This window comes from Rhynchophorus ferrugineus, unplaced genomic scaffold (genome assembly GCF_030347505.1).
Source record: "Rhynchophorus ferrugineus isolate W39M unplaced genomic scaffold, kcgeb_rfMv2 rfM3, whole genome shotgun sequence".
NCBI classification, from domain to species: Eukaryota; Metazoa; Arthropoda; class Insecta; order Coleoptera; family Curculionidae; genus Rhynchophorus; species Rhynchophorus ferrugineus.
Window position 1 is genome coordinate 70330192 of NW_027472582.1, and position 25754 is coordinate 70355945.

The 25754-nt window shown below is 30.4% G+C and overlaps 1 protein-coding gene across 1 annotated transcript in view; it reads left to right on the forward strand.

Moving 5' to 3' along the window:
* The window catches only part of LOC143193413 (uncharacterized), a 91487-nt gene that overhangs the window by 57065 nt on the left and 8668 nt on the right, over positions 1 to 25754 (forward strand). Inside the window, exon 2 of the mRNA XM_076399625.1 lies at positions 17692 to 17791. Within this exon, the coding sequence (XP_076255740.1) occupies positions 17716 to 17791 (76 nt within the window). The 5' untranslated portion in view covers positions 17692 to 17715. The remainder of the gene's footprint in view (positions 1 to 17691; positions 17792 to 25754) is intronic.

The following is a 25754-nucleotide window of genomic DNA, read 5'->3' on the forward strand; positions in this document are numbered from 1 at the left end:
CTGGATTTGACCTACAGTTTAAAGTGGGCTATGAACCACGGTCCGGACTTACCCAGCCTGGTTACTGGCGTGACTGGGATATTTTACTTGTCGGATTTTGCACTTTTGCCTAGGACAATCACGCATATTAAACAATGTCTCAGCAGGATTCGAACTCGCGACTATTGCAACAGTAGATGGACCGTCCTGTCGCCTTTACCACTGCGCCCACCAAGCCGGCTAAAAAAAGTTATCGAATATCGGTCAGCCTTTTAATTTTACACCATTCGTATGGCAGCATATTTGTCTACTTTTAGCGATTCTTTTTTCAATGACTTGTCATAGTAAAAGTCGTAAAACATGAACAGGAAAAATGCTGGTTGATGTCAGGCTTATCTCAACAAATAAATAATGTTTCCGTTTCTTTTATAACATTGTACAACATAAAACATATATTTTATGTCTCACATATTCTCAGAAACTGAGTATACCTATATATTTCTGTAAATAAAATGTAAAGAATTTTTTTATTTCGAGTTTGCATGCAATCTTCCTTTTACCGTAATACGTAAAACCATAAACTTTTCCCATTTCTAGTTGAAAATTGAATATTTCTGGTTAAAGTTAGTACGTAGCAAATGGTTTCCACATATGTGACCACTTTGTGTTCGACGCGAAAAAAGAACTATAGCAACTGTGGCAATGTTATTGCCAATATATCGACATATTTTATATATTACATATATATTTTTGATACGAAAATAGTTTAAGTGCGTGGCAGATAAATCTAGGTAATATCGGAACCGAGGAAGTGTTCGACGAAGATTAAGTTGAAACGTTACGGGATTTTCGAATTCAAACCGACAGATAAATCTCTGCAAATACGTCGGATATTACGCTAATTGAAGATCGATGTATCGTCCTTATTGACATTGCTGTTTCTAGCGACTTAATAGTCATTTAAAACGGATAAAAGAGGAAAGGTGACGGAAAATATTACGAGTTAGCAATGAAGTCAAGAGGGTTTTTCAGTCCTAGTGTAGTAAAACTTAGACGTATTTTATTGATACATAAACAATTTTATTTAGTTATTTTTATTTATTAATATATTATTACTAGTAGTTGTCCACTAATTTACAATATGTCTCTACGGTGACTTAAAATTAGTTATTTATTCAGAAATACCCTTTGGTCTTTACTTAGTTTTTAACAAAAATTAGAAGCACTTTTCAGTGTTTGTACTATTTAATGTACTTCACTATATAGCTACGCAAGATCTCATGGTTTGGTTCTCTGGGTTCTATGTCCTAGTTCAGTGTTGTCCAAGACTTTCAGCACTCCGATGATAACATGAGAATGGAATCATTTTTCAAATTTTGTTGTGAATCTTTAAATTTCCTTTATGGCTGTTGAAATCTGATATTCTTATAGTATCTGAGTCCTTCTACAATAGTTCTTAATATATTAGTCGTAAATATTCGTATTATGTTGCTATTACTTCTCGCAGGACATCCTGATAGCTGCACTTCATAGGGCCATATATATTTTAGTATCTGCAGCAATTTATTATGAATAGATAATTTAGATTTTCTTCCAAATAAATAATTTGTTTGTTGTTGAATTCAATATACACTGATTAACGTTGATTTTTATTCTGCATGTCTGGGTCCACTTATTTATAATACTACTTACATGCTGCAATTTTATTGTTCAGTTCTTCGATGTTGTCTCCAGTAGCAAGTATCGCAGCATTATCAGCAAATGTGGTACATAGTAATTATAGCATTTTCTGTTTGTTGTTTTTGATATGTACATTTTCTATAGTAGGCAAAGAACAGAACCCAAAAGACAGCCTTGTGGTGCACTTGCTTTTGTTTCTTTCATTGTTGAGTAAGCGTCTTAAATTAACTTCCTGGCTGAGATGTATTAGATCATTAAAAGTTCAACTCTTTCTTCGATAACATTTTATGTAGTCGAGTTTATAGGTCTCTGTGGTCGAGTATGTGTGTGATTATATCTACCTGGTCAATTTTTGAATGTTTGCTCATAAGACCAAATTGACAGTACATATGTATTGCATTTTTTCCATTATTTGTTTTAACATATATATATATATATATATATATATATATATATATATATATATAATATAATATATATAATATATAATATATAATATAATATAATATACATAGTAAAAAATAATAGAAATGTATATCAACGAAATGCTGACATATCTTTTAACAGAAAACCAAATATAACTTTTGTTAAATTTTTCGTTTTTACATTACATCGAATTTGAATATTGCTGTTGTAAATTGTTTTCAACAATCAATTCCAAATTGTTCGCCGGCAAAAGCAGACGCATTATTTTAGTTGAAATGGAAATGCTCTTTTTTCGTGTATGCTATAACGTTTTGTTAGTTTCCCGATATAGGTCGATTTTCCATTTAACTGATTGGTATAAATTGCAGTTAGATCTAGCTATAATTCGCGGGATATATACATGAAAATATATGTATTGAATAACATACATTTTGATAATATCTATCTATATATATAGAGCTTATGTACGTGCGTAGATATTGTAAAAATACATTGCGTATTGTTCGTGTTTCCTAAACACAGTTTAATATTAATTATTTATGATATTAACAGATGAAGTAATAAATAAAGGTCAAATAGAGGGTATAGATAGGCCAAACAGACGCCGTTTGATGTTAAGAGACTGATTAAAACTGAGGTAATGGTGACGAACCATAAGTAACAAATACCCATCAAGCAAAACCAAAATGGAAGTGCTCAAATAAATATAGAGTACAACCTTAACATTCGGTCGTGAGACATGGATATCATCAGAAAGAGATACTAGTAAGATACCAACCATAGAAAAAAATTCTAGAACAGTGAGGGGTGTAACAAAAAAGACAGGGGAGAGAGAAGTAAAAAATACGAAATAAGAAAATGGTTCAATATTGAACCAGAGGAAGGGTGTTCATCCTCATGAAAATCGAAAATGCAAAATATGACAAATATGATTCTGAAATTTTCATTTTCATGCCGAAATATCTTTTGATTGTGTAAACGAACGACGCTACGTTTATATCTACATATTTCTATGGAGTGTTACCTTTTCAACGGGCTATAATTTGGCGCAATTAAATAAATATTACCTGAGATACGTCACTATAGTCATTTGTAAAGAAACATTGAAATAATTTTTGCCACCATCATATATTAATTAAATTTTTATTTATTATTAATTGACTGTGACATCAGGTGGTTCCGTTGGAACCAAATCAGAATTTGTCGGGGGGAAGGGGAAAAATCGAGGGAAACTCTCAAATTTCAAAAGTACTTCAGATATTTGGGTATAATGTTGTTGCTGAGCTGATGTGGCGGAAAAAGGGAAGTCTGCAGCAGACAACTGCTTCTGTGATGTAATGTAAAGCGTTTTGCTCCCAAACTAAGGCTGCAGGTTCGATTCCGGACGGGGACAATAACTCTTTGTGGTTTTTTGTTAGAACATTTGTCTAATCACCTAGGTTAGATAACGGACACCGGGTCCTGAAGCGTTCCTTATTTTTAATCGTTGTTCTTTTATCCCAATTTTTCCTCATACGGGCCGCATCTTTACTTGGCCTACTTTTTACTACTGTAATGTATTGAGTAAATATTTAACACTAAAAGTAGAAAAATAGAATATTTTTAACAAAAAAATTGAACCGACTTCACAAAATAAATAAGGAACATTTCAAAATAAAATATATACATAATAATCGTTGTAATAACTAAATAAAAATAAACAAAAACCTTATTTAACCTATCTATTACACGTATTTTATATACACAAAATTTAGCTTAATTCCTACTTAAACCTATTTATCTATTTACAATATTATTTTAAGTACTACTAATTAATCACTTTGAAGTTATTGCCAGGCCCAAAAACAAAATAATAATAATATACAAATATAATAATATAATTTTGTGACAAAATTGACAAAAATGTAATTACCAACCAAAGAAATCTAAATTAATATAAGTGTTTGGGTTAACTAATTAGATAATAGTTAGTAAATTAGATAATAAAAATATACTTACTGATTAGAATATTGAAACATACGTAGAAATATTAATATGATTAAATTTATTGGTAAAGTGAATTAAATAAAATTAAAATGTTTGTGGAATTTTGTATACTTATATCTATTATTATAATATGAAACATATTTTAAATGTATAGTATTTGGAATGATAAATATCATTTTACGAAATATTTCGAGAAACCGAAAATGAATTATTATAAACGACTGCAAAGCCCAGATTAGTGTCAAATCAAGTGAAGCTGAGTAGCTGATGGGATTGTCAGGGATTAGTGTCCATTATGACATTCAACCACCCAGTAAGGTTATTTATTCAGTCAGTTATTTATGTGCAATGTTACGTTGGTAAAACGATTACAAAAGGTCAAGTTGTATGTTTCAAAATTATTACTCATTAAATATTATTAATCGTTATCATTAAATACTACAACCGTAAACTTATTTACCAAATTAATTCAAAATATTTGTGAAAATCATTAATATAAAAATTCCATGAGGTCTAAAGACATCTACAATTGTTATAATGTTTAAAATACGTTATCTTCAGATTCTTTGATAATACTGAGTTGAGATGGATTTAGTCCCTAAAATACTTATGAGCAAACAAAAATAATTAAAATTGTGTATTGATAAAATAATGGCGTTTGATGTACTTAGAAATTATTCAAATTAGATTGATTTGATAAGTATTACGGGAAAATCGATTACTACTAATTGGTATGAGGGCTAACAAGGCGCTGAAGAGCACATCAGTCCGTCGAAAAAGTTTTAGGCTAAATAACAGGTCAATTGAAAAGTCCCCGGCCTACTATAGTAAAACATATTTATTTTTTATTCAACATAATTTCCTTCAAGGCTGATACAGTGACTATAGCGATCCTCCAAGTTATCTGGTGTACTCGAAACCATTTTTGTAGTACGATTTGTTCTTTGTTTCAAAATAGGCCTTAGATTCGTCGATCACCTATTCATTCGACGAAAATTTCTTCCCAGCGAGCATTCTTTTGAGATCTGAGAACAGGAAATAGTCACTGGGGGCCAGATCTGGAGAATATGGCGGATGAGAAAGCAATTCAAAGCCCAGTTCATGGATTTTTGACACGGTGCATTGTCTTGGTGAAGCAGTACTTTCTTTTTCTTCAAATACGGCCGTTATTCGGCGATTTCGTCCTTCAAACGGCCCAATAATGCTATGTAATAGTCGCTGTTGATGGTCCTTCCTTTTTCATGCTAATCAATGAAAATTATTCCATGCGCATCCCAAAATACAGACGCCATAACCTTGCCGGTCGACTATTGCATTTTGCCACGCTTTGGAGCGGGTTCATCGTGTGCAGTATACTCGGATGACTGTCGAAAAGAAATGACTAAGCCATGTTTTATCCATTGCCACATATTGACGCAAAAACTTGGTTTTATTATGCTTGATTATCTTCAAACACTGCTCCGAAATCATCAACTCGTTGTTTTTTGATCAGAAGTAAGCTCGCGCGGCACCCACTTTGCACTGAGCTCTCTAATACCCAAATATTCGTGAATTATATGATGTACATATTCAGTTGGTATCTTTAGAGTGTCTGCTATTTCATTCAGTTTCAATTTACAATCATTCAAAATCATTTTATGGATTTTTTAAATGTTTTCGTCGGTAACAACCTCTTATGGGCGTCCACTGCATTCACCGTCTTCGGTACTCATTTCACCACGTCTCAACTTAGCATACCAATCCTTGAATTCTTTAATTCTAGTAGCGCCATCTATGTCTCAGGACGGGGACTTTTCAATTGACTACATTGTTACATTTGACTTGTACATGATTGTTTTAAAGAAGAAATAACCAATATTATTATCATTTTATGTTATATTCGATCTTACCCAGCCTGGTTACCGGCGTGACTCGGATCATATTCCTTTTAGGATTATGGATAATTACAATTATAGACAATCCAAACATATATTTACAACAATACTTTGCAGGATTCGGACTCTCATGTTTAATCAGTCTCATTTATCAAAATCATTCATTGCGTTCTAAATCTCTAGTTTTTATGGTAAAATTGCATGAAGTTATATTTAAACCGAATACTTTCCAACCGATGCTTATCTATATAAATAAATACAGTCATTATATAAGATACAGCCAATCACATAGCTTACCTATGACCAACTCCGCAATGCTTCGTGACTGAGCCAATAACTTGATTTTCAAGACCGATTTCCTTAATTAAAAGCAAGTGGGTCGATCTTACTTTATCTGGGCAACAAATGCACAACTCTAATTAAAATCTGTTGTATGGAAATGGCACTTAATTTCCCGTTCTTGCCGACTCGTTCATTTCTTAGGAAAAAACGTGTTTCTATCTAGGGACATAATAATCTTTATGCTATATTTATTTTCGTAATTTTATTATTACTTTAGTATATAATATCAAGTGTTCAGAACATCTTTTTACATGTGTATGTACCTGTAAGTACGTGTGGCGAAAGTTTTTCCTTTGATGAAATATGAGCATACTTCTATATATAATTAAAAAAGATAGTAATTGAAGAACATATTTATTTTTTAATTTATTTTCATCAGTGGTAGCGATACCAACAGAATTTTTGCAGCAAAATTAACATTTTGTGAAAAGTGAAATTTTTATAATACGCATTACTTGATTAAAAATATACCTACAGTCAGTAAAGTTATTTTGTACATATGTCATCGAAATTTGTGATGTTAAAACGTCGCAATATTACCATATCAACTATGAGTTTTAGTTCAGTTTGGCTTTGACGTACAACAAAATTATAATTTAAATAAAATATAGAAAACAAATACACTGTTATCGAATATAATTTATTTTAACTTATAATATATCTAATGCATATTTTATCGAATGGCTTAAAACTACTATTAAGTACACATTTATAACAGTTTGTAAGTTAGGGCTGTGTTTGATTATATTTATGTTGAACTTTATTCCATACCACCTATGGGTTAGGTTTCTAGACGTGTTTGTAGTTGTATCCCCTGGGGGCCTAATCCACCTAATTAACAATTGTATATCTGTAAGTAGTAGTATATTTAATTTTCATTAGAAAGCATATTTACATTTTATGCTTTGTTCTTGTGTCCTTCGGCACAGTGTTTCCTTGTAAAGATATTTTGATATCACTGTATTTTTTTCCTTCGTTTGTTGTATTAATACCCGTATACGTATTTCTTGATACAACTAGATTTAATCACTGCATTATAATCAATGCACTTGCCATATCTGCAAAACAGATACTATTTTTTCTCTCCTGGTCCATTTTAACTAAAGGCTCATGTATATTCTGAACAATTACACTTATATCTTTGCACATAAACCTTTTTTACTCTACAATAAGATTTCCTACAGTTATCATATATTAATTAAATACTATATTACCTTTACTTGTTTCCATTCTCATCGCCCTTTCTTAGAAATTGGCAGAAGCGTTTCATTCAAGTGAATAACTAAACTGTTAATTTCCAATCTATCTAACATTTGATCACAATTCCATCGTACGTCAATTTCTTCTTCAACGTGTCTTAACTATTTTATCCAAACCGAAGGTGTTATTAAGCATTCCTCTTTCCAGCACGACGTCAATTGTTACTCCAACGTTTACCTTTATCCATCAACTATTGTTTATAACACTATTTTTAATGTCATCTTCCCATGAGTGACCGTTGGATATATTGGTCCCATTTCGAAATATCTATGTCTCATCAAAATACATAAATTGAAATAATAAGATTACCTTCATTTTATTATATGATTTTAAAAATTTTATTCTATTAAAAGCAATATCCGGACGTGCCATTTGATCTCTTCCATACGTTTCAGACTAACAGTTTCCTTTGAAATAATTGTATTAAGCTATGTTTGTGTTGAAAAATTACTCACTGTTTTTATGTATTTCATATATTTAATCTCTGATAGAGCTAAGATCAAGTTGATCTTGATTTGTCACCCGCTTTTTCAATTAAAGTAATAATAAGCAACTATCCGATATTTATCAAAACAAGCAATATATAATTATATAACAAAGCATTAAAATAACGTTTGCCGATTTATAACCTCTTATCACTATTGTTTTGAACAAATTTGCATACGTTCTCTTTTTAACTAGAATAAGAAAATAAGAAGAAAAATATTGTCTGATTCTCATATCAATTTACAATCTTGAAGACGAATGTACAAAAAGCTTTGGATAGACTATACCTACATATATTACTATATAATAAATCTCTTTACTGTCAGAAGTTTAAATTAAAGAAAATTAAAGAGAATTGTGATTTTAAACCTTTCCAATGGATGCAAAGCAGAAACTTAGAAAACACACGTCAAGATCAAAAAGAGAAACAATGAGAGCAAAAATGAAATAAAAGACATTTTATTTAATTTCAGTTTATTGGTAGTGGTTTAGCAAAAATATTATTTTTCCCATCAAATAAATGAATGTATTTTAACTTAAAAACCCTTTAGTACTGTAAAAAACAATATAGTATCATTGAGACGAAAGCTATTTGATATTGATTATTTGGTTTCATTGAAAAGGGAATATAATATAGAATATATGCATTTTTATTATTATTCACTTCGTTCGGTTTATATAATCAAAATATTATTGTTCAATAACTATTAAAATAATTATATAAATCGTATATAGATAAAGCACATTTATATTTGTATTTTCTGAATATTTGAAAGGATTCTAAATAAGTACTTGGTTTTTTGTATGTGTGTGGGTGGGGGTGTTTAGACATATTGTAAAATATCAGAGTGTGATTTGTAAACGATGATATGTATGTAGAATCTAGTGTTGTCAGAATAAACAGAATATTAATATTATGTTTTAGTTTGTTTTCAATTATTTTAAAATTTATAATAAATACATAAAATGTTTTTTTAAATTTGTATAAAGAGTAACATTAACTGTAAATTACTACAAAATAATAATTCTTTCAATGTAAATTAACATAATAATGGTTAGCAGGTTTTTATATTACGATTTTGCGTGTTTGTTTCCATTTTACAATGAATCAAATTTCCATTAAGTAAAATTTGATATTTATCAATTTTCTTTGTTGCTAGATCTATTTTTTGTTTTATTGCTTTTTTGTAATTTAATGTCAAATTTTATTGTATGTCTACTATAATGGAAATTATAAAAAATTAGCAAGCTATATAATTATATTGAACAAGAGGCGTTGAGGTGAAAAATATTTCTCCCTCAGATGCATTAGTAGATTATCAGACGTCTATTACTAATGAGAATACCGCTAGATGTCGACGCAACTGATTGCTAATTGCCACTGGAGCTAATATTGGTGCAGTTACGTATAATGCCGTTTGGGTATTATATTAATTTTATAGATAGAAAAATATCCACTATAAATTGATAAAGCATCAGTATCATCAATATAATAAGATACCACTAATAAGAATAATTAATAATAATTAATCTATCTTGAAACTTAACAACGCCTTATATATTTACAGAATATAACAATACGAAATTGAGACGGAACTTCGATAAACTATTTGTAACATTTAATATTTATAGCAAGTCATAGAAATGATTAAAATAAATTAACAAGTTCGAACTGAATATTGAATATCTTGAAAATTCAGTGCGTGTATAATGTAGAAAGTGAAAAACTATTTCTGGTATTGTAAATAGTGAATGAAATGAGTTTTTCTTCAAGTAAACGATTTTGTTTTAGGAGAATAATACATAAATATATTTATAACCATTCTAGTTGATTTATATAAGACGTTTAAGACAAAGCAACCATGCAGCAATGATTCCAATTAATTTATATGCCTGGGTGACCGTGTTTTGAACTAATTTAGATATGAAAATAATTCTCAGAAAAAAAAACACAACCAAATATATAGGCAACAATAATAACAATAACAAATTGATGGATATATTTTTTCTTTTAACGATATACTATAATAGTTTTTATTACCAATTTCAGCGAAACGCTGAATAAATGTGTTCTCTTTTGTTTCCAGTTTTAGTTAAAGAAATCGATGAGTCGAGTTTTGGAGTATATTATGTTAAAAGAAACATAAAAGACGCATGAAATAGCATTGAAGGACTTTTTTATAAATGAAAATCTTTAAAAATCGTTTTTGTTTTGTTGCTTATAATAGGTGTTTGCATGTATTTCGATCAGGAATATGTACTAGTGAAAATATGAAGATTCAATATAAACATTTGTTAAATAAACTTACCTAACTGTTAAATTCTAAGACTTTGATATTTCTTCAAATAAAATAATAGTGTTCTGCTTAGAATTATTGGGTTATTTAGTACATATAGACGCTAATACTATATGAGTTGACTGAGGATGTTATTTCGAACCGTTTCAACATTTTGGTTTCACTATCAGGTAAAGGAGAGTTTTCGGTGGCATATTGTGACTGGATATGAGTTATATGCTATTACGAGCTGTTAAAACTGCCAAATCAACATCTTTCTTTCGACGCGGTATCGCCGTGTTGACAGGAAAATAGGAAAAACTTATATAAGATTATGACAGATATTTTGATTGCAGCAATACTTCTCAATAAATGTATTTTTAAAACAAAAAAATGACTAAAGCACATTCAGGATCTAATAAGATGAGACAAATATATTCTTCTCATTTCTGCAATGTTATTAGAGTCCTATAAAGAAAGCCACAGTCTTATTATCTAAACTAATATACAAGAAGATTAGAAATACGAGAACAGAATTCTTCCAAATAATTTTAATGATTGAATATATTTAGTGAAATTTCTTTGCATATTATTGTTAATTGTCATTTGGGCCAAACATAAATTAGTAGAGGCCACGAGGAGTGACAATTATAATAAATGTATTGCGCCTGTTGTTTTGGTAAATCATGAAAAAACACACAGTTAAGGTGACAGGTATTTCCACTGTATAATTCTGTTAATTTAAATGATTTAAATGAAAGTTATTTTTGTTTTTATGAAACTAGAAAACGATTGACGTATTTTAATGTTGTTTATTGCTGTAATTACCGCTGTAACTGACTGTGACACGTTTATAGATGGCTTTCATGGCCCATATTAAACTTTTTCGACGATCTGGAGAAAGTTCCGGTTCTTTTTATGGTCTCGCTCCTGACCTTTTCGGAAAAAAGGGTAAATCCGAAGGGGGTTCGGCTGTCCGCCAACGCATTCAATCAATTCCCACTTGAACCATCGAATAAAGGCCAACAAACACAATACATCAATCATAATTACCTTTCCCACCATTCATCTGTTAATCCCCGTTATGCTTTTTGAAACTATATTTAACATAAAGGACTGGAAGTATGGATGTTGCGAATTAATTTTGAGGGTTTTTTTTTAGAAAAATTCGAAATGTTAGCATATAAAATGTGTACGTCTTCTAATCGCTATTCCATCTGATATTTCTGTACATTTATTGAAATAGTGTTCAGCGGTATGTTTGGTAAATACTTTTGTTAGGGTAGTACATGTAATTTAAGAGTTTCCATGTAGGTTATTTCAATGTAACAGACGAGAAAGCTTTTTCATTGCAATATAACCTTCTACAATATTTGTTTATATGACTTTTTTAAATCTAAACATAACAATAGCAATCACTAACACTCTAATTTAATCATTTAGTAAAAGTGGGATTTTCAAGTAATTTCTTCAGCATCAAATCTCAAACAAATAGTTACTTTGAATAGCGTATGTCTATTTTATTATAAATCAATGTAAAAACAGAGTGGCCTACAATCAAGGCTCATGTTTCTACATGAATAAAAGATATTGGTGAGATATTTCCTTTTATGGTGTACAAAAAAGTTATGAGTTTTTTACTGCAACTTTGTTGCCTCTTTCAGAAAAATTGGTATAATGTATTTTATTATATTGTCATACGAATTTCGCTTTTAAAAAATTCCTCCTTATTTGGTGCTCTTCAAGAATTGATCCACTTTTTGGGTCTCTCGTACGAGATGAAGTGTTACTGAGTCTAGTTAAGTCATTGATATAAAATAGCAATCGAAAGCTGTAGTGTCTCTTGAATACAGGTGATGGAGTCCAGGATGTCAGAGAGATAAATTAGTACATTTGTTAAATATGTTTATAAAATTCTTATATTTGTTTCCCAAAATACTGTCTTTATAATATTTGAATTTTTATAGCTATATAACGGTATCTTGGGTTATCTGGCAGGTCTGCTGCTGCCGCTGTCTGGCATCTAGTTTATTTGGAAAGGAAAAAATCTTTATAAGTGGCTATTGGTTTCAAGAGAAGGTGAAAAATAGATACACTACAGTTTCAGAGTGGGTGTGATATAACACGTCAATTGTTCCCGGCCTACCATAGCACATTTTTTTGGCAAAATAATTTTTTTTTATTCAACATAATTCCCTTTAGGGGTGATACACTAATTATAGCGACCCTCCAACTTTTCTCAGTTTCGGCAATCACCTCTTCATTCGATGAAAATTTCTTCCCAGTGAACATTCTTTTGAGATCTAAGAACAAAAAATAGTCGCTGGGGGCCAGATCTAGAGAATATGGTGGATGAGGAAGCAATTCGAAGTCCAATGCATGGTTTTTTAACACGATTCTTTGTCTTGGTGAAGCAGCATGTTCATTTTCTTCAAAATGCGGCAGATTTTCGGCGATTTCCTCATTCAAATGGTCCAATAATGCTATGTAATAGTCTCTGTTGATGGTCCTTCCTTTTTCAAGATATTCCATGAAAAATTTTCCATGCGCATCCCAAAACATTCACGCCATAACCTTGCCAGCCCACTGTTGTGTTTTCCCACGCTTTGGAGCGGGTTTATCGTGTGCAGTCCACTCGGATGACTGTCGATTGGTCTTCGGATTGAAATGATGGGGCCATGTTTCATCCATTGTCATATATCGATACAAAAACTTGGGTTTATTTTACTTGATCATCTTCAAACATTGCTCCGAATGATCAACATGTCGTTGTTTTTGCTCAAAAGTGAGCTCGCGCTGCACCCACTTTGCACAGAGCTTTCTCATATGCAAATATTCGTGAATAGTAAAATATACACGTTCAGTTTGTATCTCTAGAGTGTCTGCTATTATTTTTTCCCCTTCAAAAAGCAATATTTTATCAACACGCGAAATTCCTATTTATCTATTTTTTTCACTATAATAAAAGTTGCTTGACAGCCGTCAAATTTATACAGGCGCCTTTTGAGGGTTAGGACTAACTAAACAACATATGGATTTAATTCTAGTGGTGCCATCTATGGGTTAGGCCGGGTACTTTTCAAGTGACCTGTAACATTGTGGTCGAATGCCGATTAGAGGGTGATCACTAGTTAATATTTTTAGGTTTTTCATCGATGGTCGTGAGATATCTTTTTAAAATAATGTCGCAATATTTGGTTTAAATAAATTCGTCTTCACTCTATAAAAAAGGACGAGTTTTTTCCCAGACCCAAAATATTTAACTTTATAAATTGACGAATAATATGAACATTAATGTATGTAAATGTTATCATTAATTAATTCAACGACTAGATACTGACGAGGGCTCAATTTAAATAATGGTAATCTGAATAATTCTAAAAAAAGAATCTTCCTTTCCTCTCATCTGTATTGCATGGTAAATTAGACGGAAAATGGAATCCTTTATTATCGCTAAAAAGCCCATTAAATTTTGGCACGCACATTCTATTTATTACCTGCCTCTCCTAATTTTGCCGTTGTGAAATCAAACGGATTTAATAAATGACTTCCAACTTTTGCGTATCGAGCTAGACCCGGTTCAGTAAATTTTACCTTTTTGTTCAGTTTCCTTTCGATTGAACCAAAAATTGTCAGAGGTTACTCTGCCTATCCAAATGGAAATATATCAATGTTTTACTAAAGAGATTTATGACATCATTTAATTGTATACTCTAACAGTGTTGATGCTGTTAGGATGAGGCTTTTTGTTGTCTATTTTTTTTTGACGTTTTTGACAATATTTGACGTTTCATGCTAGACGCGATTAATTAATCTATATTAATCAACATTTTAACTATTGGCAGTTTAACTTAACTTATTTTAAATTTATTACTCTACTAATCTTCTATCTATAGACTATCCAAAATTATTTTGTTCATACGTCTTCTAAATTTGTGACGTCAAAACGTCGCAATGTTGCCGTATCAACTAAGTTTTAGTCCAGTTCGGCTTTGACATATAACAAAATTCTAATCTAAATAAAATGATTAAACAAAGATACTGTTATCAAAGGCTTACAGTTAAATAGACCTATAAGAAAACCTACAATTATTTATACAGTTATAACAATTTGTAGGTTAGGGTTGTGTTTGATAATATTTACATTTGACTATTTTCCATACCACTTATGAGTTTGGCGCGTTAATAGTTATATCCCCTGGAGGCTTGATCCACCTAATTAACAATATATATATATATATATATATATATATATATATATATATATATAACACCCACAACTACATAACCACCTATATAATAGTAATAATCCAAGTAACATATTTTACGTTCATTAGAGAGCCTATTTACCTTACCTTATCGAGCTTAGTTTTTGTGTTCTTCGGTATAGAGTTTCCTTGTAAATACCTTTTGCTACCATTGGATTTCTTCTTACTTTGTTCTGCTAGTACCTGTATTCATCTTTCTTGATAAAACTAGATTGGTTGCATTCTGCTTAAAGCATTTGCTATATTTGCAAAATAGTTACTATTATTTCTCTTTTGACATATTTTAACCAAATGCTCATTTATATTCTGGACAACTACACACTACTACACATATCTGTGTACCTAAATATTTTTCATTCTACAATAAGAATTTCTACAGTTATCATATATTAATTGTATACTCACCTTGACTTGCTTCCATTCTCATCACCCTGTCTTATAAATTGACAGCATTGAATCATATCATATTCAGAAAGTTTTTCTCTTTCCATTCCTCTTTCCAGCACGAAGTACAATATATTTGCAATGAATTATTAAAAAATTTGATGACTAATAAAACCTAATTAATTGTTGATCATCATTTATCTTTTTCCATCAGTTTTTGCTGTTATTTTTGTTATCATCTTGGCACGAGTGACCATTTTTCGGACTAACAGTTTCCCGTGAAATAATTGTATTAAGTTATGTTGGTATTGAAAAACTACTCACTGTTTTTATACGTTTCATGTAGCAGTAAAAATGCTTAACTCTCTAACGTATTTTGCTGGCAAGAGGGGGCCTTCGTTATCTTGTTCCTGTTCGAAGTAACTTATTTGAGATGCATTCAGTTCTTGACTCTGACTATTTGGCTTTGGCATATTAAATCAGATAATATCAGATATTAATCAGAGTAATCATAAATATTAAATAGTAGTTAAAAATTTATCAAAATAAGCGCGAAAACAGTGTTGCCTGATTATACTCCCTAATTATTATCATTAAAGTTTTAAATATTCTTGCAGATATATAGCAATTCATCAGGCACTGTTTGGTCTCTTTTTAGCTAGTTTTATGGTGGTATCTTAACTTTATTATTATTAAAATCTTAAAAAATTATCTTAAATATTAATCTAATTAAATATGATTGCTTCATCATTTATATACGAGATAAGCAACAATATGGGCTAAAATTATGACGAATTTATGAAACTCCGATCCCAGAGTGTATTAGCAATTTTATTCGTTCTTTTGCTATATTTAGGGCTTTTGTTGGGCAGTAACCTTTTATGTTTGCATCGAGAAGTATCGGAGTTTTAAAGTAGCATGATTTATTTTTACCAGTGGAGTAAAAAGTTTCACGCTGACAAGGATTAACGAGGTCGTTGTGAAGAGGAACTATAAATCGATCCATGCATTGTAAAAGCCGGACTGTATATTGGAGGGTATACGTTAGACAGGATTGAATTTCGTTAAAAATTGTTTGATAAGCTTAGTCAATTTCTTCTTCGATAATCCGTATATGAATCGGCTTAGTGAAAATTGCCTCCCTTTTTGAATAAAATGGAAGCGCTTGGACGCGTGCAATTTTGTATAATATGCGCTTCATATAAATGAATTCCACTAAAATGAAATACGCCCAAATTAGAAATAGCCATTAGAAGGATGACAAATATATTAGGCTCCGGCCGATGTAGGAATGTTCGTCGGGTCGGTCGGTCGGAATGAATGGCTGTCGACGCGATTGCTTGTCTGAACACTCACTACTATTTTTGGAAGGAATTGGCACGAGAACTAAAAACACTGGTTGAATGAAACTTGTTTATTTTAACTTATGATTGATACATGTGGTCGACGGGAGAATTGACAGGATATTAGGAAGTGGTACGGTTACAAGGAAATGGAGAAAAGAAAAGATATCGAGATGTCGTCGTGATGGTCTTTTATATCCCGGAACTGCATGGTACCAATCCATAGGCATTGCCAACCTTTGAACGTGTTGTAGCTGAATGCGTGGTGGCCTAAAGGGTCGTGGCGGTTGCCACACCGATGTGCTATCAGCACCATCTCTTATGTAAATACGGTAGATTATTCTTCGTTTCTGTTGTACGTATGTTAAAGCACCCACAGAGCCTAATTGAAATCAAAATCTGGTAGCACCGTGTCGCAAGTGCCGAGAGGAAACTTTGAATTGGAAGACATCTCCCTAAATTGTACATTTGAAACGATATTTAAACGTAATGTAAGTGTGTTAAAACATTATTAAACGAAGTTATTTTATTTTAAGCAGTGTTATTTGATATTTTGTGTTACTTTTGTAATATCCGAAATTCGGAATATTAACTATTAAATTGTTATGGAAAGTCTGGATAAAAAACGATTAAGAATTGTGTGATCAAGTAAAGTTATATTTTATATAGATAGAATAAAAAAATTATAAAAAGGTAATACCTTAATATCATAAAAACCTGACATAAACAAACATTTCATACCAACAAAGTTCGAGAATAACCAAAATCGTCTGTACTCTTTGTTTAGATATTTAGATTTTTGAAATCAATTTTTGATTCAATTTGTTCATAATAAAAAAGTAAAGACAGATCATACATACTTATTTTTGATGCTTTGAAGTTATGATTCTGAAAACAATCGTAGTTATGATACCTTGTTATAATAATTTGTTGAGTGGTGTATTATTTGTATCCATATTTGTTATTTATTTATTTATAATGTCTTATTTTTTATAGTAGTATATTAATTTTTGTTGAATTTCTGATTTTTTATTGCTTAATGAGTAAAGTTAAATGTGTGTCACTGAAGCCAGAAGCTTAATATTGCTACAAGTAGAATGGTAAACCAGTATCTATTTCCACTGTGCACCATAGACCGACGGAAGAAGCGATAAGATTAAAGAGAAACATTTGATCATTACTTAAAGAATATTTTCAGAGGAAGGTGATCGAAAAATCCGCTAGGTTGACATACATATAAAGTGGGAATAATATTTATATTTTAAATAAAACAAATACCTGAAAATATGTAAATTTTACTGATATTTGTTCATTATAGTTCAGAGTACAAGATATCGAAACCATTCCTACGGCTACTAGTATTATTTGAAAGATTATTCTATTGCAGGAATGTAAAGAGAATGGACTTTAAATGAAACCTGCGGCACGTCGTTTCCCAGAAACGTTTGACATGGCTTTGGATGAACAACAAAAGCTTCTGAACTCAGGTAAGCCATAAATATATATAGTTTTACACAATATACCATAATAATGGACTTGTATAACTTTAAAAAACTATTTAATAATACTAAAATATTTATTTTTATGTCTTTGTTAGGATCTAATATAATATTATCTTGGATTATCCAAAATGTATAATAGTTTTAGACTTTGGGTCCGGATATCCTGAAACATTCATATCGTCTTGTGGTTATTGACCGTTTTCCAAGCAAGTAAAACTTCGAGATAGTTTGGGTTTTGAAGTAATGTTAACATATCTTTAGTATGAAGGTATTTGTGAAATGTTTAGCGTTGGAATAGTCAAATGCTTGATTTACTACGTGTGTTACTTATTCGATTATAAGATCGACTTGTATTACTTATATAATACAATATATTATGTAAAAATAAGACATTTTTAAATCTATTTGACATGCTGTTTTGCGTCACTCGCTTGTTTAGGTTAGTATCGGATAATCTATATCAACATCAACTTTCTGTGAGTGCAAGAGGCTGAAAAATTGGTTGTAGATGCAATTATTTTTAATGGTTTTACGATATTTATTTTTGATAGAAAATTGCAAGAGGCAATATGTCGTTAACTACGAAATAAAATAAAATTTATGATTATAAGCAATTGTTATCAATAAAAGTCATTTAAAATTTAATACCACACTTGCTATTAATTTTATAATAAACTTATACAAGTTTGGAACTTGTGTTGCGAATTTACTTATCAGTCTTACGTCAGTAATATGTACAGAGCTTCATTTTCACCATTGTCTATACATTTTTATCATAAGCATTTTATAATACTTATATTAATTATATCTGCTTGAGAGTTTTTGTTTTGTACTTGTAAAAATATAAGATGAGGATGAGAATTATGAACATGTGTTGGTGAAAATTAGAAAAGGGTTTGTTATGAAACTTTTGACCGAATAATAGTCTCATGGACAATAGAAGTTTGAGTTTGAGCATTCGATTCGAGCATTTCTTTAAAATTTTTCGTTATAGAAGCAGAAACGTGATTAAATTTAAGCTCTGTAACATAACAATGTTCGATCATATGATAGAAAAACGTGGAAATATAAATTTTTATTGTAATCTGACAATATTGCTACTTCTGATTACAAATTGTTTCGAATGATGATTCATCACTTGTCTGAGTAGCACTTCATATCATATGAAGCTAAAAATTACTTATCATTTAACATTACCACTAAATATGAACTTGAATCATTGTCACTCTTAATATATAACAGATTTTTTCAGCGTAAGGTTTGAAAGCTGTTCATTAATATACGTGATGTGTGTCTAATTTCGTGATGTCTGAAAACAGATGGCTCCAGAATAGTTTACAAAGATATTTTGTAATATACTATTTCAACAGAATGTGAAATTTTGAGATGAGAAACCACTTGTTAGTATTCATTTTGTTCTTTCTGTTGTTGGAGATTATGGCGTAAAACATAATCGATGTAAATAGTGGCTGAAAAAATTGATAGATTGCGAGGCGAGACATGAAATATGTTACATCATAACAAAGCCTAGTTTAATTTTTTCTACCACATAACTGTTCTCACTATTATTGTTTTTAACTCTCCATGCTGTCTTTACCGCAACTTGCTTCACTTTATTTGAATGAATAAAAAATTAATATAAATTTGAATGATAATTTACGATTAACTTATTATAATGTGGCTTCCAATGAAATGTTTTAAACAATATGTTCATTTTCAACATAAAAACAAATAACTTGTCTGTATATATAGTAGTAGAAGTCTAGTATTGTGGTTTATTCGATGTAATTGTTTTTCAGTATGCTGCAGCAATATCTAGGTTGTTCTCCTTTATCCTAACATTCCTTCTACTTACACTTTCTTGTTATATCTGAATTCTGATATTAATATCTATATGGATATTTTTTTGTTTTGTTTTTGAGATGGTACACTCGTTTGATTTGAAATGTTGAATTCTTGAAATGTTTGAATTGTTTTAATCTTACCCTGGCGATAATTCGTTTTCATTCACCTTTTGACCTCTACGATTGATGCTTCTAATTGGCATATTAGTGACTTTTCTATCATTATTTTATCGTTATTTCTTCAGATATTTCTTCATTTCATGGCATAAAAAATTCTCCACATTTATCAAAAATATATTCTCTCTTCCTTTTTCTGCCATTTTCTATGTTATTTGTTGTGCCTTTCTTCAACCATCCCGCCAACTCCGATGAGTATCTTTTATTCTCCTCGTCTTTATGACAGACATATAAGAGCTATAAAAAGAGTCATCCAAAGTTTTATATAAACCAACAATAAATAATTACGGATAAAATAGTTTTGTGAAACGAACCGTACACATATTTAACTACACCATTCACTCTTAATCATTACAATTTCCAATTTTACGGTCATATATCATAGAGAATGTCTTTGGCGGCAATTAACACGAAGTTTAGAAACATATGAAACGATGGATAATCATCCGAAAACAATTCATTTTACGTGCTTGATTATAGTTTTCGTCCTATTTATATCACGAGTTTGCTTTTCGTATACGAATTCACGACTTAAACTATCTATTATCGATTGCTTAATTTGACTGGTTTCAAACAACAATACCTCTTAGAATCCATAGTTAAGTTTGCTGAATTGCTATAAGGAGATATAGTTATTGTTTGCGATGGAAAGTTCGGTATAGTTGTTGAGAAAACAAACGCCGCCGATGGTCAAACATAATGAATATTTTGAAACAAAGTTTTATTTTATAAATCAACGTGGCTCATTATCAGTACACTAAGGATGTCTTGATTACTTGGTGTTAATGTGGTGTAAACTTACCATGGGTTAGCATAGCACAAACATAAATAAGTTGTTCTAGTATTATAATAGCATTTTTATTTTTATGTACCCTTTATACTATAAAACAAGTTTAAAACATAATAACAATCAATTACATCAAAACAGCATATGAACAGGGTTGTAATTTTCTGAACTCTATATCTCTAAACAAAAGTTTATTATTATTTACTTCTGCATACATTAGAAAGCACTTCATATACTTGAAATATTCATAAATGTAGACACTCTCGATATAGTAATGGATTGAAATATTTACAGTTTGTCTTGTTTTATGTCATATGCTTTTAAGATAATTATGTATTATATAATTATGTAGGATTATTTTTACTACACATTTACTAAACTACATCGACTAAACACTATCTTCTTTAAAAGTTTTGTATTGTATTGGCTCCCTGAAAAAAAAGAGCTTGTTTTTTACTTCTTTTGTCAACTCATCGGCCCTAACTCAGTCTCTGGTGAAATAATGTTTATATATGTCACTTTTGAATTTTTTTAATATATGCACCTCACTACACAACACTACACAGGATTGGATGGTTTGATTCTTTTGAGTCGGTGTCCTGTTCTGGTGGTATCCAAAAGTTGCAATATTTCAATATTAGTATGAGAATGGAGTCTTTCCTCATGCCCCCTTGCAATTCTCTTGATTTCTTGACTGACTATGGGTATCTGAAGGTCTCGATGTATGTAATCAGTCCTATAATATTTGGGTGCACCCACAATACCTCTCAGGACTTTGTTCTGAAAAAATTGTATTTTATTAATGTTACTCTTTGCAGAACGTCCCCATAATTGAACTCCGTATGTCCATATAGGTTTAAATATTTGCTTATATAGCAATTTATTATGTACTGATAATTGTGATTTTCTTCCAATTAGCCAGTACATTTTCCTATATTTTAATTCCAGTTCCTTTCTTTTTTCTTTATATGTTCTTTCCAATGAAGTTTTGCATCGAGATTCATTCCGAGATATTTAGCGTTGTTGCTGGAATATAGTGTGTAATATATGGAATTATAGTGTTATTTAATGTTATTGGTGCTTGTACGGTCTGTTTATAGATGAACTGCACATGTATAGATTTATTTTCATTAATTATTATTTTCCAAGCTTATGTCCAACTATTTATATTGTCACTTGCCTGTTGTAATTTTCGTAAGGCTTCTTCACAATTGTTCCCGACAGCTATAATCGCAGTATGATCAGCAAATGTAGCCATCGTGATATTTCCGATTTGTGGTATATCACAAGTGTAAAGTAGATAAAGCATTGGTCCCAGTACACTTCCTTGTGGTACACCTGCTTTAGCTTCTTTTATTGTAGAGTAAGCTTCTTTTCGCTTGACTCTAAACATTCTGGTTGTAATGTATGATTTTAATAGTTCGGTGTGTAGTTTTAGTAGCATTTTCTGTAGTTTATGAACAAATCCTTCATGCCAAACCTTATCGAAGGCTTGTGCTACATCTAAGAATATAGCTGAGCATACTTTTTGACTTTCGTAGGCTTTTTCAATAACATCTGTTATTCTGTCGATCTGGTCAATTGCTGAGTGTTTGTTAATAAACCCAAACTGATGTGTTGGTATTAGGTTTTTTCTCTCTATGATCGGTTTTATTCTTTTCAACAGGAGTTTTTCAAAAACCTTAGATATTACTGGCAGCACTGATACAGGTCTATAGGATTTTATTTCGTTGGGTGACTTCCCAGGTTTTGGGATCAGTCTTTATACATAAAGACTTGCTAATTAAATAATTCCTAATGTTTATATACACATATTTTTCGTATAAACTCAAAATACAAAAGGGCGGCTTAGCTTATGTAACTAAAACACACAAAAAAATCGGCGTATATTATAATAAATTCAGTATATATACAATCTGGAACAAGTTGATTCATTAATTTGCGCTGCTTGTTAAAATATGTATGAGATGGTAGACGCTAAATTAAAAACCCAACGGTATCTTTTTCTTCTTTACGTAAATTAATTTGCATACAAATAGTTCAGCTTATTTAGTTAGTTTATCTTCTAAAAATTATAAATAGAATTTAAGTAAGTTTCGGGATAGATAAAAATATAGATATATGGCAAACTATTAAAATACAAATTTGTATGTAATACATAATATTTTTTATAGATTTTATCACCGATATTTGTTTTTCGGTTTCGTCATAATGGCCAAATACCGTTAGATATTTCTACAGTTCGGTCGAGTGATATTTGTAGAGTCTTTCTCCTGTTTCTCAATAAGAAACGCATGTTCCATTTCCAGCGAATCAGGATTCCCAACGGGCTAAAATCGAGACATACTACGTATGATTTCAGGTGTTTATCCACTCCCCTTATCTCGAGTACTTACTTGATTAGAACTAATTTTGAGCTTAATTTTTTCATCTTGTAAAAAAAATTCTAAAAAGTGTAAAAAAGTAAATATGTTTTAAATTATTCCTACATACATTAACAACAAATAATTAAATATTTTAATATATTTTAATCAAAGTAAAAAAAATTCATTAGAAGAAACCAATAAAAATTTACTATGTTTATAACATTTTCGATTTTTTAAATAAATAATATCAAAAAGACAAAATTTTGTTAGAGTTTTACGTTGATGCTATAAAAGAATGTCTAGAGAAGGCTAATATCAAATTTTAACTAAATCGGCTTAAGTGAAACTTAAGATATCATGTCCACCATCTCGAAAAAAGTAGTAGGGCATATTTTCATAAAAAGTTAAATTTTGATAATATGAAGAATCGCTTTTTCAGATATCTGGGCTAGGATAGGTATTATTAATATAAAGTTCTTTTCTATGAAAGTACATAAACCCTGGGAAATCTTTTAGATTCTTGTAGATATATCGGTAGATTCGTTTTGACATTTTTGTCGAAAAGATTGCCATTACATTATTTTTGCAAGGGTAATTATTGCTCAATATTAAAATTATTAGGTCAGTTTATAAATAAAATCGAAGAAGCTACATATATTTCTAGCCAATCTAACGTAAACTATGACGTAAAACATTTCATAAAAATAAGTAAAAATATATGTTATAGTTTGTGAATATCATTAACGAATAGTTTACATATCATATAAAAAAACAACGAAAGAATATTTACGTTGCTATAAACCATTAACACAATTTGACAGGTTTTCTCCCCTGATTTTAGATTACCAAGAGCTTGATTTCTTCGTATAAATTTAATAATTATATTTTGAATTAAAGCATGTTATATATATATCTACTGATCACGTTGTATGATAACGAAGCTTTACCATTTTAGTCAAATTAACGTCGTTTCACACGATGAGTTCTGACATTTTATCTAAATCGGTGATTTTAAAGTCTTAAAAGCGTTTGAAAGAGAATTTTAGATTATTTTGCAGCCTACATAATTGGTGTCCCATTTCATTCAAGAGAATTCTTTATTGACGGGTATAAACGAGGGTATTATACTTTAAAAAATCTTCAGAATACAGATAACGGAGACGTTTTGCTGCGAAAAAGGCACGCCATTATATATTCGCTGTGAATTTTTTTGTTATCTCGCTCTATATAATGGAAATAAACAATGCTACAATGGTACCGTTTTTTAAAATTGTTTATTTTAATTTAGGATAAATTAATGTATCAGGATAGGGAGTGATGGTCTTTTTGTTTAAAAAAAAATAATTAAAAATAAGTCTTTTTTTACCAACGATGGTTTATCTGGACTGGACATACTACTTAATGTATGTTTCGAGCCACCATCCTGTGCATCTAACCTACCGACTGGCCAGTAATCAAGTAGAGACCATCCCAGAAGATGGATATCTAGTCCCACCCAGCCTGATTACTAGCGTAACTGGGATTATTATTCCTTGTTGGATTTTCCACTGTTGCCTATAAAGACGTTTATAATTACAATCACAAACATAAAATACATCCATACCCCAGCAGGATTCGCGCCCAAGATTATCGCTGCTCCACGAATCCGGCAAAATATTGTTATATTACACTTTTGGTCACTGCTCAAACAGCCTAATTCTTGCATAGTAAATGTTTTATATGGAAAAATTTAATGAATAATCTTTCTTTTTTGCTTTTACAGTTCTTCTTACAATAAATATTAAGGCATTTAATTTATTTTTAATGTTTACGTATTATTATGTTGTTACGTATGTAACGTACGGTTAGGTTACGTAAAATATGTTGTATAAATATATATTAAAGCCTCAAAGCTGTTAAAGAAAGCTTTAAAAAATTAGGGAAACTTCGATTTGATTTGACAGTGAATATGGACGTTATTGAAGAAAAGCTTGCCAAAAACTTTGGTGTAGCTCAACAAGTGATTTTAAATGATCGTTTTTCTTACAAAGGAGCTAGAAATTGAGTTGATTTTTAGATTGTTATGATGTCTAAAAGATGGGGAAAATTGGAAATGATAAAGTTAACGATATGGAGTATTTTGAATAAATTAATTTGAATACCATTAGAAAGGCAAAGTTATTTTTCATCAATTCAACAATTTCATTTCAATAAATAAGGAGACTTACTTATTGAAATTTTTTGATATTCTTAAAAATAGTGATTTGGGACACTACATAAATGCAATAATTGTAATAATTGTCTAATAATTTTAAAACCGCAATAAATGTTGTGTTTTGACATAGTATGTTTTTGTATGCTTTTACTTTTTCTTGGAAAAACATCACAATGGAAAAACAACAGAAAAAACTTTTTTCTTAAAGTGTTTCACGGTTCTTAAAAAACCAATTGCTGTTGTTGTATCTCACAGTCGAACTTTTCCAATTATAGTTGTTTTAATTGCAATACCTGTTATCTCTGAGGGTCCTTCAAATGAAAGTTGGAGGGACATTTGACATAGTTGTAATTGAGGTCCAAGTATTCTCATTAAATTTTACCATCACCACTTTTCAATTAATACAGTTTTCTTTCCATTAAATATTTTTGTTAGATGAACACACTTATATTGAATTTTCCAAGCATGTTTATTTATTATAGCCTGATATTTTGCTAGTTATTCAATATATTTATCTATTTTCTTCTCTATCTAATCAAATGGTAATTGATATACGTTTGCTAGATTAGATGAAGTCTAA